This window comes from Vidua macroura, chromosome 5 (assembly GCF_024509145.1).
Source record: "Vidua macroura isolate BioBank_ID:100142 chromosome 5, ASM2450914v1, whole genome shotgun sequence".
NCBI classification, from domain to species: Eukaryota; Metazoa; Chordata; class Aves; order Passeriformes; family Viduidae; genus Vidua; species Vidua macroura.
The window spans coordinates 34,137,300-34,153,956 of NC_071575.1; the positions used below are offsets into that span (position 1 = coordinate 34,137,300).

The 16,657-nt window shown below is 37.6% G+C and overlaps 1 protein-coding gene across 1 annotated transcript in view; it reads left to right on the forward strand.

Annotated features, from left to right (window-relative positions):
• The first annotated feature begins 414 nt into the window (after nt 1-414).
• The window catches only part of PPFIA2 (PTPRF interacting protein alpha 2), a 309,903-nt gene continuing 293,660 nt past the window's right edge, over nt 415-16,657 (forward strand). Inside the window, exons 1-2 of the mRNA XM_053977182.1 lie at nt 415-654; nt 8,563-8,813. Coding sequence (XP_053833157.1) covers nt 8,565-8,813 — 249 coding nt within the window. The 5' untranslated portion in view covers nt 415-654; nt 8,563-8,564. The remainder of the gene's footprint in view (nt 655-8,562; nt 8,814-16,657) is intronic.

The following is a 16,657-nucleotide window of genomic DNA, read 5'->3' on the forward strand; positions in this document are numbered from 1 at the left end:
GCGGGCTTTGCACGGTGCCAGCCAGGCAGCGATGTGCCAGCCAGGCAGCGACGAGCCCTGGGCAGAGGATTTCTCTCTGTAAAGCAGAAAACCGCGTTTGCTTTTTGATCATGCAGGCAGTCGTGCGTGCGTGTGGACTTCAGTCACGCACAGAGACATAATTAGCCTAAGATGTATCGAAGAACCAGGAAAGCCAGATATCGCCCAGTTAAGTTTAGCAAAAGATAATAAATAAAAGAAAGATGCTTTCGCCCTGCCCCCTCCCTCTGTGATCTTTTGCCTCCGGCTGCAAAGATGCTGTTGCTCGAAAAGGGCTGCTGGAGCTTTAAGAGCCGCTCCCCCCCTCCTGCTCCCGACAATGGTCTGAACCGAGCTCTGCTTCTCAAAGCAAAATTTGTAATATACCATTTTTCCCATGGATGCTTCTCCTCTTCGCGGCTGACGAAGTGACCGAAGAAAATGTTGAGGTGCCAAGCGAGACTTGCCGGAGGACGGGTGCGGGGGCTTGGGGTTCCTCGGAGCAACGCCTGTGTCACCATTTCTAAGAAGATGGTCCAGGAGTGCTCGGCTGTGTGAGTCCCCGCTCGAAGCCGGTGGAGACTGCGGTTGTTATTGATCAAGTGAAATAACAGACGCCGAAATAAAAGATACTAGGTACTGAACCTTCTATTTCTGAGTTAGATATTCCTTCCGCAGCCCCGGTACCCTCAGGGGATGAGATGCAAATGCAAAATCTAGCTGTCTGCCTCTTGCTGTGGCACTTGTGTGGTATTTAAATGCATTTCTATAATGGGAGTTGGGGGATTTCAGAGTAAAAAAATATGAAATCAACTTTTTTTTTTTTTTTTTTTTTTTTTTTTTTTTTTTTTGTGGTTAAGGGAGGTAGGAGGTGAGAGGGATGACATAAAGAACAGATGGTTGGAATGAGTCCTTTTTCTAAGGTACTGTGTTGACCATCCCTCCTGCGTGGAAGGAGTGCACGATGCTCCTGTTAAAGGTGATATCATAGTTTAGTGGAGACTGGCAGGTAAGGAGTTAACTAGGAGGAGGAATATGCATGTAATGCAACTCAGACAATAGGAAGGATTTTCCTTATTGGAATTACACTGTGCTGCCTAAGAGTGATCCTGCTGAGGACATCTGAAGAAACATAACTGCAGTAAGATCTGGTTTTATCAGTCACTGTATTTAACGATTTGGAAAAAATAGCTTGTAAATGCAAAATACTCGGAACGATCCAATAAAATGAGTTTTTAAGCTGATGTCACTGAAGACAGGCTAGAATGTATGGTAGATAGATTTCTACTTCTTTTTCCTACAGGAAAATTGCAAGTAACTTGAAATGACTCCTCAACTGTGACATGCAAATCAAACATCAGAGTAAACAGAAAACAAGCTTTTAAAGCCAGTTATGGATAGAAAGGTGAGGGACTAAAATTAGATTCACATCTAAGGTGGTGGCCTTCAAGGTGAGCAAAATGAATGCTTGTCTAAGAGTCCTTGTGAGGCAGAAGCCAAGTAGCTTTGTGTCTTCTTATTCCCAGAGCTTCCCAAGTGAAAGAACTCCATCTGGTAAATAATTTTCAGGCTAAATGAGATTGCAGAGGTGTTTGTTACAATATTCACTTAAATAAATAATTCCAAGACTCTTGGGCAATTGAGATAACAGAAGATGCCAAATAGGGTGGGGTCCAGTGAGAAGAAGGAAGATAACTTTTTCATTTTCCACCTCTATAGGATACATACCACAGAAATTTCAAGTAGTTTTAGAGAAAGTCAGTATTGAGGACACACTTTGATACCTGGTCCATACATGATCATAATCACAGAGAAGTTAATATAAGAGAGTTGCTATCAATTAATTTCTTAATGGAGTCCCTCCTGAAAACAATCTTTATATAACTCTTAACCAAGAATGGCAGTATCCAGTGCTCTGTGTTGGAATTTTTGTCCATTCCCCTTAGCTGAATGTTTAAACTGAGCTGCAGAATTCCTAATTGAGCTAATACAGAGTTCACTCTTGATGGAGACATCAAGAGTCTCTAACACTATAGATTTGCTATGACATTTTTGCATACAGTCTGAAAAATATTAATGTATTGACAGGGAACCACATTCTTTCCCCTCTAGTAGGACACATTACTTTAAACAGTTGCTGCTTTTTGCCACTTAAGTGTTGTGTGTTTTGAGGGGTGTGTTCATGACTTCTGGTAATGTAGTAGGCGTGGTCACATAACATCCAGCATGCTCCCTGGTATCGCATAACAGGCATTTATGATCCTTATGCCTTTGTTTGGAGGGAGTAAAATGACAGAAGACTGATGGCTTGTCTATGTTAGTGACTTTTTCAACTGTCTGTACTGATCCAAACCCATCGAAGTGCATGATAGAATTTCCATGAATTCAAGCATTTGCTGGATTAGATTCCATGCAAATAATTGGAGAAAACACTGAACTAGGAACCAGTCAGCCTGGAAAAGGCTTTGTAGTAGATGGTGCAGTACATGATGGACAAGAAAGGTAATGTGTTTTGAGAACTTCAGTGTACTGCTTCTCCAGCTGCCATTGTGTATGGCTGTGATGCCTGAGCACTCAGGTCCAGAACTACTGCTAAAATAAGAGTCTAGGTTTTGTTTCAAATTAGAAGAGTTCTAAAGTTATTACATTATCTAAAAGTCTATTTCTAGGGAGTGTTTATGTGCTACATGAATTTCAAGGGAAGCAGGAATTTGCCAGTATCCTGCTCCCCCTTCAGAACCTCTCTGGGGGTTTGGGATAGTTGCAGATGCTACGCAAGTTCACTGTTATGTTGCAGTCCTTGCAAGTTTTGGATGCTGTGGAGGCACCCTGACCAAGGGAATTGTAATGTCTGCTCTGTGGCTCAGGATGGATCTAAGGAACAATGATTATATATTAACAGTAAAATGCTGGTGACTTAATGCATCTTTCATTGAGGGATTGCTTTACTTACATTCAGGATACTGGGTAAAGTGATAAACTTTGTACTATAGAAGTATTAAGTATCAATGGAGCTTTTATTTTTCTATTTAAAGAAAGAGAAACACATTTGAAAAGTCTTACTTTTGTTGGCTTAGATCAGTCAAGCATAACTTTAGTTAAGTTGTACTACTACAGAGCAAGTCAGCCTTTTTCTGGCAAAGAACACAAGCTTTCCTTCTCTTCCTTTGAATGAAGAGGTATATAGTGCGCATTCAGCTATTAATGTCAGCTCTTTAAGTTGAAGAATATGCCACTTTCTCCTTTCTCTCCTTTCTCTCCTCTCCTTCCTCTTCTTTGCAATCCTGGCTGCGTGGGAAGTGTTCCACAGAATGATGTACAGGAGAGCTTATTCAGTTATCATGGACTTCTGTGGTCTTGAAAATATGGGCCAGAGGTGTTTAATCTGCCACTTGTAGTTCTTAACACCCACTGGAAAGAAATTCTAGCTCCCTCAGTGTTTAATCTTCGCTACCTGTGTTCCACTCAACATGCCTTCAGGTTGGAGTAGATGATCTCCAGAGGTTCCTTGCAACCTTGAGTATCCAGTGATTCTGTCATGTCCTAATAGAGCAAGGTGGCTGTCCACTCACTAGTGGGTTGCTGTAATTACCTGGCCTGTAACTCACTTTCTCCTGATGACCAGTTGGTCAATTCAGGTCTTAATTACCTGTTCACCCTCTACTTCCATTCCTCCCCTACCTTCTTCTCTGCAGTTTTCTGGGGCAAAAGCCTGCAGTTCTCTGGTGACACAATGAGCTGCAGTAGCTTGCCAGATGCATGGTTAGGCACCACTGGTATAACCAAGTAGGATTTGAGGTATCAAATCTTGGTAAAGAAATCCTTAGTAAAATCCTTCAGTGGGAATTTACTCAGAATTTACTCAAAGGTGCCTCCTTATGGCTGGGTACAGATACCTGAGTTTACTCAATTCAATGTTCATTTACTCATTCATCATTCCTTTGAAAAGAAGCAAAGTCTGTGTTTTTGAATTCTTGGATTTGTTTGGTGGTTGATTTGTTTGAATCCTATCCCATGGAATTATTTTGTGTGGAAAGGACCTTTGGAAGTCATCTATGACAACCCCTTACCCAGTGCTGGGCCAAGTGCAAAATAAGATGAGTCTACTCACTGCAGGTCTGGAAAATAAAAAGATTCAGTGTTAAGTGCAATTTTCAGAAATTTAAGGCAGATATTTATGCACTCCAATTTTGTCACATTTAGATTTTTTCACATGACCTGAAATTTATAAGAGAAATTAGTTTGTAATTTAGAGTTGTGACAATGCAATTCAAGGTTTGTTTTAAACTTCAGAGATGGGATTCTAATGCTTCATGTACATTGCTGATTGTCTTCGCTTATTCTCCCTGTTTTTTCACTGTCAGCTCTGAATTCTTTCTCACTAGTAGGACTGATCAAAGAAATGTAACTGTAATTACGTTGCAGGAGTTGATAGGAATGTATAGATTAGGGAAAGTGGTACTATACTGGGATAACAAATGTCTGAACATAGGAGCTGGCATGTACAGATCAAGTGGAGAGGTTAAAATACATGCACAGGCTTGAAGATGTTTATGCATCTGATTTTAGTGTGCATTCAGAGTTGAATGAGAAACTAGCAGCCTATTATGCTGTATAAAACCAATTCAAAAGAGTGGAGGGCTGGGAGTCTTCATTCCAATCTTTGATCTTTTGGGGCCATTCCTGGGCGTATGATTATATTCCATCAATCATATGACAGGCTGATAAAAATAGTTAGAAAACATGGAATATCCAGCTGTCGGTTTATGAATGTGCTTGGTCTATCTAGCAGCTATGGTTTAAAAAACCAAGTTCTCTGAACCTATCCAGTTTTTGGAGCAGTAAGAATGGTGAACAAAAAGGAAGCTTAATGCCAGTCCTTTATTAATCTTGTTCAGTTCAATTCTGAGTAGAACTGATATCTTCATGTTTAGTAAGAACTGAGTACCTGAAACGAATACTTGCTATGTATGCATGGATCTGTTGAGCTGTACATATATCATTAAGTCCAGGATGCAGCTGTCCGGTGTATATGGAATTTGATTCATGTATATATAGGGAAAGATATCTGAGTTTTTCAAAAGTTATGTAAATTGACAGATTAGCTTCAAAAGTATGTGTGGCATGGTAGTTCTGAAGTGTAATAGAAGTGGGCCTGCCAATAGCCTTATTTTGAGCCTTTTAGAACTGCAGCATTGAATGTGGCTGTGTCTCCCCTAGAAATACAATTGAAAAAGGCATATATTTTTCACAGAAAGAATGTCTTATTCTGGTTAATTTATTAGAGAGATCACTTTCAGTGTTTAATGATTGAGATTCTTCCTGTATAAAATATACTTCAGCTTAACACAGATTTATGGTCTGTGATAAGTGGGGAAGAGTATGTAGGTAGAGTGATTCCTTCTAATTTCATTGTATGAAATACTTCAGCTGATTATATTATGAAACTAGACTAAAAATTGTTGGGGTAATGGAGGTTTTTAATCACCAAATTTAGGTTTAAAATTCAAATTACACAGAAGGAAAATCAGAAATGGCCCTCTTTCCCTACTAGAAATTTTTAAAATATAATTCAAGTTACTCAGGATATCACCACATCAGCAACCAGACCAAACTGATCATAGCAATACTATTTTTATTTTATGTTTTAGCATGAATCCCTCAGTTGTTTCTGTCTGCATGTGTTGTCTTGGTTGTCTACGTGCTTCTGGTGTATGCAAACTAAAGTCCTTTCAGGGATGACGAAGCTGGGAGCTGACTCTTACATTTAAATCTCCTGACCCTGTGTGTGAACCACATCATCCTGTGGTTAGCCAAAGGTTGACTAATACATGCACACACCATCATGAAATGTCAAGGACTCTTGTAACTCTGTGACATAATTCACTCCCTATTTAAAGATCCAAATGCATGTGTGTCCTTCTATTTGTTCTCAGCTTCCACTTTTATACTACTGGACTGTGATTGGTCTGTTTGCTGACACTCCTCCTCTGTTTCTGTGAAGTTCTTCTGATTTACCTGCCCTAGCTTTTGTTGCAGTCCGTCATGATAAGCCTTCTTTCCGTTTTTTCCTTTTTTTTCTTTCTTCATTTAAAAATTCTTCAACTATTCTCAGTATTTTGATTCCTTCCTGCTATCAAGCAGGAAATTCGTAAAAGGTGTAATAAGGCCCTGGGGAAGTACCTCTATTTTTCAGCATGTGCTTGGGAACATTGTTAAATGGTGGCTGCCTCAGGACATTGAAAGCATCCCATGTTGGCACATGTAAGAGTGATAAATGCCAAGAAAGTTTTCAAAAAGGAAAACAAAAATGCTTTTCTAAAGGCAAGAAGACACAAATCATAGTAAATCAAACAGCATAGCATACTAGGTCTTTAATGAAAGGCTGTAACAAATTTTTCTTTGGAAGTCCCACAGCAAACCTGCAGTTGCTTGAGATTTTGTTCCTTGTTTTGTGGCTTGGTGATCCAGGAGCACTCTGAAGAAGCCAGGTTTCCTTCAGAGTTGTTTGGGATCCTCATGGACACCCACAAACAGTCTGTGTGAGGTCATGATCCAGGATTCCCATATCTCCTGCTCCTCACTGTTGCAAGAGTCGAAGTATCCCTTTCTGTCACACCTTACCTGCATTTCTATCTGGCTCAGGTTAACAGACTGCTTTACTGCATTTCTCTTCCCTTTCGGGGGCGGGGGGCGGGGGGCAGGGAGAGGATGCATCTGGTTCCAATGGAATAATGGCATTGATCTCTGAACTTCCAGAAAGCGATGTACATCACCAGGCTGACTGCAAGAACTCCTGTACCTTTTAAAGTTTCTTCTGGGGCTGTGAGCTGTGGGAGAAAACTTCTAAATAGCAACTGCCTACACCAGGAACTGCCCACCCATTCCCTGCCTTCTCTGCTATCTTAGTCATAGCCCAAGTTTATTACTTGTGCTGTCAGAACAATGCAGTCCAGGGATTCAAAGTAAGAACAATGCATAGCCCTCTGCCTTCCCTGAACTCAACAGCTGAGAGGGACAAGATGTGATAATAGTGCCATGAGCATTCAACTCATGGATTCCCTTATTACCCCACAACCGCTTACATGTATGGCTTCCCACATCCCCATAATGACTTCAAGAGATTTCCTATCTAGTGTGAATGCGGAGTGCAGAGGTAGCAACAGCTGTCCACACAGAGCTTTCCCTACCTATTCTCACACACTCACCAGCATTACCACAAAATTGTACCACTCTCACTCTGCCACAGCCTGTGTGCAGGGGTAGCAAATGCTGTGCCCTTCACACCAGAAACCTGATCTGCATGTGTAGCACATTGGAAGTAATTTCTTGAATGATGAATCTTCACTGATGAGAATCCCTGGGGACAAGAAGTGTGACCCGTGAGATGTTGATGATTGTGAAGCAGGAAGGGTTTGGTGACAATCCAGATTATTAACTTTGGTCTTAGAGAATGGGCATGCAGAGACCATGGTCTCTGGCCCCCTGGTGCATACCAAAAAGTTATGATTGAACTGAGCAAGTGGACAGATGGCCGTGGAATTTTTTAATTATCCCTTTACTCACTGTGAACTTGACCATCCCAAACTGGTTAGCCACAGGTGGGAGCTGAGTTGAGACTGGCGATGGCCCCTTGCTGAGTGCAGTGTACTTACACGATGTTATGAGAGGTTCCTGGAGGCAAGACAGGCTCCCCTGGCTGGCATCCCGCATCCCAATGTACCTGTGGACAGTGGACAAAGCAGTCAACATCAGCAAGCTCTCCCAAGGATTCCTAAAGCTTCTTCCTGTATACAAAGTGAGGGTTTGAGATTTATGTAAGAAGCTTTGTAGCTGAAGCATGGGACTAGGTGATGTTATTTGCTCTGCTCAGGACAGATTTAAGAAACAAACAACAGCGATTCTGTTCCTGGTAATTCAATTTGCACAAGACATCACAGGGATGAAATTAGCAGAGTTTCTAGTTCTTGACCTCTTACTGAACAAGCTCACTGGAGAATAACTTCCCCTGAGGATGGGAATAACTAGATAGAAAAATAGATTAACCTGGCATTGTTAAGGCAGCATGATACTGGATCAATGGTTAGCCTGAGCTGTACTGTAGAATTGCCTAGAGGAAGACGAAATCTGGCAAATTAGTGGCAGCTATTGACATAAATACCAACAATCCAACAATGAAATTAAGTAAGAGAATGGAGAAAAGAAACAATAAGGGAGACTACAATTGCAGAGGAAGTATTTTCTGTTATTTTAAGAGAGCATTATTTCCAAAACTATTAATTTAAAATATTCTTTAACCCTCCATCTCTTCCAGCCATCTTCTTTAGTTTTGGGAAACACATTCAAAGTCTTTGCTCTGTGGAATTAGTCACTGTATTTAATCCCTCTCTGTTGATCATCTGATTAACATTGCACACAAGTTTAAAAATGGGAACAATGCAATAATCTACTGTGTCCATGTGACAGAGTTTATTCCTCTTATGAAACATCCTCAAATGTTTTCACTACTGAAGAGCTGTTTCTTGGTTTGTGTTTATTTTAAAGAAATGATGTGTGAAGTGATGCCAACGATAAATGAGGACACCCCGATGAGTCAACGGGGGTCCCAAAGCAGTGGCTCGGACTCGGATTCTCATTTTGAGCAGCTGATGGTGAACATGCTGGATGAAAGGGACCGTCTCCTTGATACCCTTCGGGAGACACAGGAAAGCTTGTCACTTGCACAGCAACGCCTACAGGATGTCATCTACGACAGAGATTCCCTCCAGCGACAGCTGAACTCAGCACTGCCTCAGGTATGTAGCTAACAAAGATTTTTTTTTTTTTTTTTTAGGTTCACTAATTTTTTACTTAATACCACCTACTTTAACCCTAATCAGTATGTATTCCTTGAGGTCCAAATTTTGCTCCCATTGATGTCAGCTGCAGAACTCCTATTGAATTAATAGTACCTGTTTGACCTCTATGGGACCTCTTTTCATATTTAAGAGTAGGAGTAATGCTGTTGACTTGAAGGAGAGCAAGATGAAGGGCTGTAGCTACTGGTTCTTTTGGCTGTTGCTCTAGCATTTACAACAGGTGAGGGATCATTTAAAAAAAAGATCTAGTGGTAGAAATAAAGCAAAAAGAATGAGGATGTTTTCTAGAGACTTCTAATAAGTAACAAACAAAACTAACTAATGTAGGTTAAATAAGGTACTACACAGACTCACAAAAACAACTGATACCTTAATATTTTAATTAAATTAAGTTTAAATATTTATATAAATCTCATTATCTGAAGTTACCCTAGTCTTTTTTAGGAACTTCTGAACGACTTCAGTTAAAATACTAATGTGATATTATATGTCAATATAATTGTTTTTAATATACTAGAATTAAAAGCAAAAAAAGATCTTCAGTGTGCATATGTGGGCAGAGGTTGGAAAGATACCATGATTCAAAGTTTACGTTTTCTCCTTGTTTTTTTTCTTTGTGTCTCTCAGCTGTCCCTTACTAGGGAATGTGACTGTGAGTGCCTAGGGAGGAATTAGGACAGTGTGTGGTTGGAATAAAGAGATAATAAGGATGAATGAAATGAGTAAGAAAATTATTAAGGGTAAAAGAAAAAAATAGCACCCTCTGGAATAGGGAACAGCAGTTGTTCAAGGGCTAACCTGAGTAGGTTTTTGAAATATCTTAGGATAAGACTAAATGAGAGAGAGAGAGAGAGAGAGACTGTAATAATTTGAAGAACAGCATTAGCAACTTGAGCAGTAGCTCCAGACAATAAGAATGCCTGCAGCTGTTTTGGGACAAATAAAAAGGAGTAGCAATGATCTTGATATACTGTAAAATCAAGGTTGTTTCCTTTTTTCTCTTTATTTGTGGGCAGCTGAGCTTCTTTTTACAGGTCTCTACATAGAAGAGTGGAAAAGAGTAAGTGAAAGACAGCATAAATCCTTTATTCAAAGATTTACTGCTGAAAATCCAAAGAAGAGAGGATGCTCGGTGTCTGTGAAGTCCCATTCAGTATGCTGCTCAGTGTGCAGAGGCACTCTCCACTGAGCCCATAGTGAGGTATTTTTGTTGAGCACTAGCAGGTGTCTAAGCCCTAATGTTTCTGTGTCTTGCATATGCAGAACTTCTGCTAAAATACTGGAGGCTAGCTAAGGAAAATAATATTCAGCATAAATGTCATACAGAGCCTAAAAGAAATAAAATCTAAGGGAATAGATCACAATAGTATTTTATTTTTTATTTCTTCTAGTAGGAAATAAAGAATAAAATTATATTGTGTTACATAGTTTTGAATGATAGCTATACACCTCCTAAAAGCAATTGATTTGTCAGGTGAATGCTTTGGTCTACCATGTACCATTAAAAATGTGTTTCAGATAGCATTCGTCTTTATATCTAAGAGAGGTAGGTTTCCCATAAGAGAAACTGTGTGACACACTGCTTACACCTTAAAGCAGAATCAGGTTTTATGTCCATGAAGTATGTTAATCTCGATCTTCATGTAAGTAATTAAATTCTGTAGAAATCTGTTCTTATAAGTAAAGAACACTGGCTTAGTAATATAACATTCTAGTAATAGAATCTTTCAAGCATGTGATTTTCATATCACTGGTATACTATTTAACTTCAATCCTGGACTTGAGATATTTTACAAAGTACTTTTACAGTTTTTTGGTTTATGGTTTTAAGAATGGCAAACTTGCCTTGCTAACTGCCTGTTACAGCCTTCTGACAAAATATTACCTAGGACTTATTACCTAGTGGAGAGGAAAAATTCTCTCTTTACTCAGTTTAGGAGGAGAATATATAAATATAAATATCTATATGATAATTATCATTTTGTTACAATGTGACATCTAGTGAGTCTTGCTTTATCAGAATTTATTCTTTTAGTTCTTGATCCCTCGAGTGGTTTTCAAAATTCAATTATTTCTTAGTATTTACATAGAAATGCATATTTCTTTATGTGTAGAAACTGTGTATTGTCACAGTTATATTCCAAAGCATTTTTGTTAGGGCACTGTTTTTGCTTATTGTCTTTTTAAATGCTTAGAGTGAAAAATATGTTCTGGAAAAATCATTACACTTGCAATAAATATAACCTGAACAAAAAGAGCTTGCATGAAAACTCACCCGTTGAAAAATCTTGTCTGATGGGAAATAGGAAATCATAAATAACATTAAATAGGAAGCTTGGGTTATTAGTTAATGCTGTTACAGCTGTTAAGGCTGCAGCCAGTGACTGTAAATGTCTTTAAGTTTTTATACTCGTCTGCACTGCAACAGAACAATGTACAATTAACTATGTCTTTCAAATCTGACTTACAAAAATATAGTTGTCATGCTAAGTGCTATCATTGAAATAAATTTTATTTCCATTAGATTGGCAGTTTTAACTTTATGAATATCTGTGTGTAACTGAACAGCTATGTTTAAGGGAGGAGGGGAAAAGTGAGCAGACAATTACAGATCAGCTAGTCTGAATAAAATAACAGGGAATACTTTAATCTTGTTTTGGAGGAAAATCTAATGATATGTCAAAAAGCTAACTTAAAAATATGACAAGGGCTTATCAAAGTTATATTTATACAGAGTAACTCAACATGACTCTTTGGTACCAGACTTTTCAAATTGGGGAACTACAGTATCCCTAAAATGATATCTTTTGAAGTCACTGCATTTAAATTACTAGTAAATGGGAGGTGTGTAAGGAAAAGCAATATAATAATTAATAAGGTAAGTAATAAAAGAGAGAGAGGAAAATTTTTCACTTAGAGTAGACTGACAGGATGGAAGGACAGTAGTAGTAGTTAATGTATTTTGAGATGAGTTTTTATTGATTTGAGCATAAGAAGAAGCATGCTAGTGGAAATTTCGGATGACACAAAATTGAGTCAAATTTTTAACTAAGGGAGTATTGTAATACACAAGAACAAGAGTAACAGAGGTAGCATGGTAGTGCATGGTACAAGGGTGAGGGCCTTATATCTAGCAGGTAATAAAAAAATTAATGACCTTTTAGATAGCAGTAGTAAAGAGGGATAATATGTGGTTTACAATGGTAGCCAGTGGGAGGTAGATGTTAAAAATGGAAAGTACCATTATGAAATGTGTTATGTAAGAGACTTCTGTTGGAAGTAGGTAAATATTAATGCAGTTAGACTAAGGGGTGGTTTGGACCTTTTTTATCTGAGTTTTGGCTCAGTAGTGATTGAGAGTCAACCTCAAATTGGAAGAGATTATGAAAAACACTGCTAGAGGAAAGAGGAAGTAACATTTTCTGTCTGAAAAGACTAATTAAGTTTTCTTATTTCTGGGGGAAACTGATTTGAGAGGGACTATGACTGACTTCATAGATTTTCTTGGAGAGACAGGAAGATGGAATGAACAGGTGAAGATGAAAGAAATGTTTTAAGCCAAAAATAATGATGAAGGAATAAATGATTGTAGGGTACCATGAATAAAGATAGATCATTCATCAAAAGAAGGTCTTGAGTTATGAAGAAATGGCATCTTTCTTAGACAAAGACACGGTGAAAACCCAAAACTGTTTTCAGGATGAAGCTGGTATAAAAGACATTATATGTCATAATACCTTTGCTTAACCTGTGAACTTGACCCAGAACACCCCTTCAGGTTCTTTATTTCAGACTTTATTGTGGAGATATTCAGAATATAGTTCACAAGTGATCTTGTTTATTCTTCCCAAAGCTGCCTGTTGACAGTGGAAACCACTAAGGAAACTGTGTCTGGGTCTGCACTGCATGATCCCCAACAACAGGAATTTATTGCATTTAGGTCATGACTCTTAAATCCAGGGAAAAAAAAGCTAAATACAATGAACTATACTGTAATGAGGAAGCATAAGATCTAAATACTTAATAGTGTGTTTTTATTTCATTGGAGTAAAATTAGGTCTTAATTAGCATAAGAAATTGTTCTACTAAAAAGGTTAGGAACTCTAACTCCATTTTTGAGTGCTAGAAAGAGGAAAATGTTCAGTTAAAACTTTCTCAAGCAAATTTAACCATAATCTTCTCTAAGCTAAATAGTCTAGAAAATATCACCTTGATTAGTTACCTTGTAAACAAACTGGAAAAATACAGCATATATCATTGTAAGACTTCAAATGACACATAGAATCATGAGTTGTCAATGTATGCTGATAAACAATACTGAATGAGTCTTGGTTTTTGGTTGTTTTATTGCTTCTTTTAGCCTTTCAAGAATAAGTTTCAAGGTAAGAAAGATATTATTTATATGAAGATGTTAATAACATCACTGTCATGTTTATTTAGTTCATTAATAATGTACTTGCTCAGTGATTTACTTAGAAATTATTATTCATAGAATAGTTGAGGTTGGAAGGGACCTCAGGAGGTCACCTTGTCTAGCTTATCTGCTGCAGCAGGGTTATTAAGAACAGGCTGCCCAGGACTGTGTCCAGATGGCTTTTAAATATCTCGGAGGGTAGTCTCCACAGCCTCTCTGGGCAACCTGTGCCCGTGCTCAGTCACCCTTACTGTAAAAAGTAAAAAATGTTTCCTGATGTTCAGGAGGAACCTTCTGTGTTTCCATTTATGTTCATCATCTCTTCAATATTACATTACCAGAAATTCCTGATTTCACTGATCATTTATGGTAGCAGATTTTATTTTTTAGTGGCTGTAAGTCTTTCCACATATTGATAATCAGAATCTGCACCTATGATATATCTTTTTAGTACTATTGGCTGTCACCAGTCAACTCACTATTTTCCATATGCCTTAACATAGTTTCCAGGAGGATCTGCTCCATGATCTTGCTGGTTACTGAGGTGAAACTGACTGGCCTTCAGGTCCCTACACCTTCCTTTTTACCCTTCTTAAAAATTAGGGTTACATTTCTCTTTTCCAATCAGTAGGAACTTCACAAGGCTGACACAACTTCTCAGATATGATGGATAATGGCTTAGACACTTCATCTGCTAGTTCCCTCTGGACATGTGGATGCATCTCATCAGGTGCTATGGACCTGTGCACCTACAGGTTCCTTAGGTGCACATAATCTCAAACCTGCTCTTCAGTGAGTGGTTCTGCATTCTCCCAGTCCATGCCTTTGCCTTCTGCACTTGGCATGGTGTGGCTGGAGCACAATGTGTACTTTGCATGGCTTTAAACAGCGTAACTTATATGAGTTGAATTCTTCTATGCATGGGTATAAAACCTCCTGTCTTTAAAACAGGCCTTTAAAAACTAAAGCTGTCTAGATATGTTATTCTTTGGTAGAGATCACTGAATAATTTATACTGAGAGAGACCATTAGAACTCAATTTTCTTTCTTTTTTAAAACTTTTTTTTGTTTATTTCCAGCAAGTTTGAGTATGTTGTGATTCGAGTGAATCTCTCTGGTGGAGATCTAAACACCTAGTTCTAGTTGAGTTTAAATTCTTTTGAATGCTGCAATTTTTTTTTTCTCTGCAATTGATATTATTGTCAGCCCTGTTTGCAAATTTTTCTGGATATAGATGGTGGAATTGTTTGGAGTGTGGAACTTCAATACTAAAATAAATCCTTTTATATCCTTTGCTACCCCATAGATTTCAACTAAATTGTAATTGTTAGCTACAGTAATTCAGTAATAAAATCAGTAATAGAAATATAGTGGTAATAATTAAGGTTTTATTTGATCTAATAAGATACCACTCATTTAGAAATTCTTACTGGAGGCATGATAGAAGGGAAAATCCAAAGAGGGAAATGTAATGACCTTGTTTTATCAAAGCAGTTTATGTAATTTGATCAATGTTAACCTTTAATAGAATTGTGATTAGAGAATTCTGTTGATAGACTTGCAATACAGTGAGCAATGAATTTTTTACTGCCAGAGACAAGAAAGGTACAGGGAGACAACAGTAAGTCAGTAGGGCCTTATTCTGAGGTTGTGTTTTCTGTTTAGATGTGTGTGCATATAGTACATGGGTACAAAATAATGGCATCGCACAGATACATGTTTAGATACAAAAAAAAAAAATAGCCTGACAGAAATAAATACACTGATTTAAACAGTAATAATTAAAATAGACTTTGTTTATTTAAGATTGGACATTTTCTGTTTAGGTGAAAATAATAGCTAAACCCACAGTATTGTTCTCAAAACAGCTCTTCCTATGAGGAAGAAGGAATGATGGCTTTTTTTCACTCTATTTCTTTCTGGCTGTGCTGAAGAACACTGAGTACCAATGACATCCTGTATATTTCAATGAATAATCAGTACTTTTTCTGAGGTTCTAAAAACATCCTCTTGTGTGAAGGACTTCTGTAAGTTCTCCATCTATTTTTTTTTTAATCTTGCAAGACTATGCATTTTTCTCAGATTTCCAGGGAATAATTTAAGAAGAATTCCAAGTAGTGAAATGGAGATCTGAGTGAAATGCATCTGAGGGGAAAGTTCCAAGTTTTCTGTCTCAAAAATCCAGTGATACACTCCGAACTCATGTGTAAAAACTAAAGCTCGACACAGTGTTTATTTCTATTTGTGAATTTCCTCTGTTTTATACTTCATGGGCTACTAAATATAAACATGTTAATTTTCAGGTGTTCTGAATTCATGCAGTTCCCACTAAAATCAATGCAAGTAGCAAGTGCTTTTTACTGCCAAAATCATTTTGCATTACTAAATAACAGAAATATTTTCTTAAACAAATTGGAATTATGATTTTTTGCTAATTATCTTAGCTATTTGTCTCAAGATATTAACCTTGAGGGGAGCATATTGAGATGTATGCAAAAAATCAGATACTAACCAAAACTATTAGTTCTAATAGAGTAAATATGGAAATACATGTTTTTACAGGATTTAAATGTATAGAGGGGAGACAGAGCATCTGGAAACCAAAGAAATTATAAAGTTGCATTTTAAGTTATAAAGTTGGCATTATAAAGTTGCAATGGTTTAAGTGCAATGCAATGCTGAAATATTAGTTGTGTCCAACTTAACAAATGTTTTGGAAAAATTTAAGGTTTTCCTTCCTCAGTAACAGAACATGTAACATAACAGCACATGGCAGTTCTTTTTTCCACATAAAATTGAATGAAAGTTGTTTTCATCGTGTTAAATACCAATTTTATTCTGGTGGATGACTCCTAACTAATATTATTTTATAAAAGACAAATTGACAGTATCTGTGGTGTATGTAAAACAGTGCTTTAGCTGGGTCCTCTCTGGACTATCTTTTTTTTTTAAATCACCATCATATTCCCAACAGAGCATGGTTAAAGGTATCATTATACATACAAGTAACACTTGAGTTCTTTTTAAATATGAGTTTATTTCCTTGCTGTTGTGAAGTTCTGTGTATTCAGTAGCTTATTGCAAATAATTATAAGCAGGATATTTTATCTTAAAAGTTTTGGACTTCTTAATAAATACTTGATGACTGAAGGAGACTGATGTGGCAATCCAGCAGAGAAGTAAAATGGGATATGGGGAAAAAAGACAAAAACTTAAATATTTAGAGGAGGAAGAACATGTGGTGAATACCTGAAGCAATCAACAAGACTATGTACTCCCATTTCACTCTGTATCTAATTCATAAACATTGTTATCAATTATTTTAGCTTGAACCAGGTACATCAACTGCTACATTAACTATTGATGG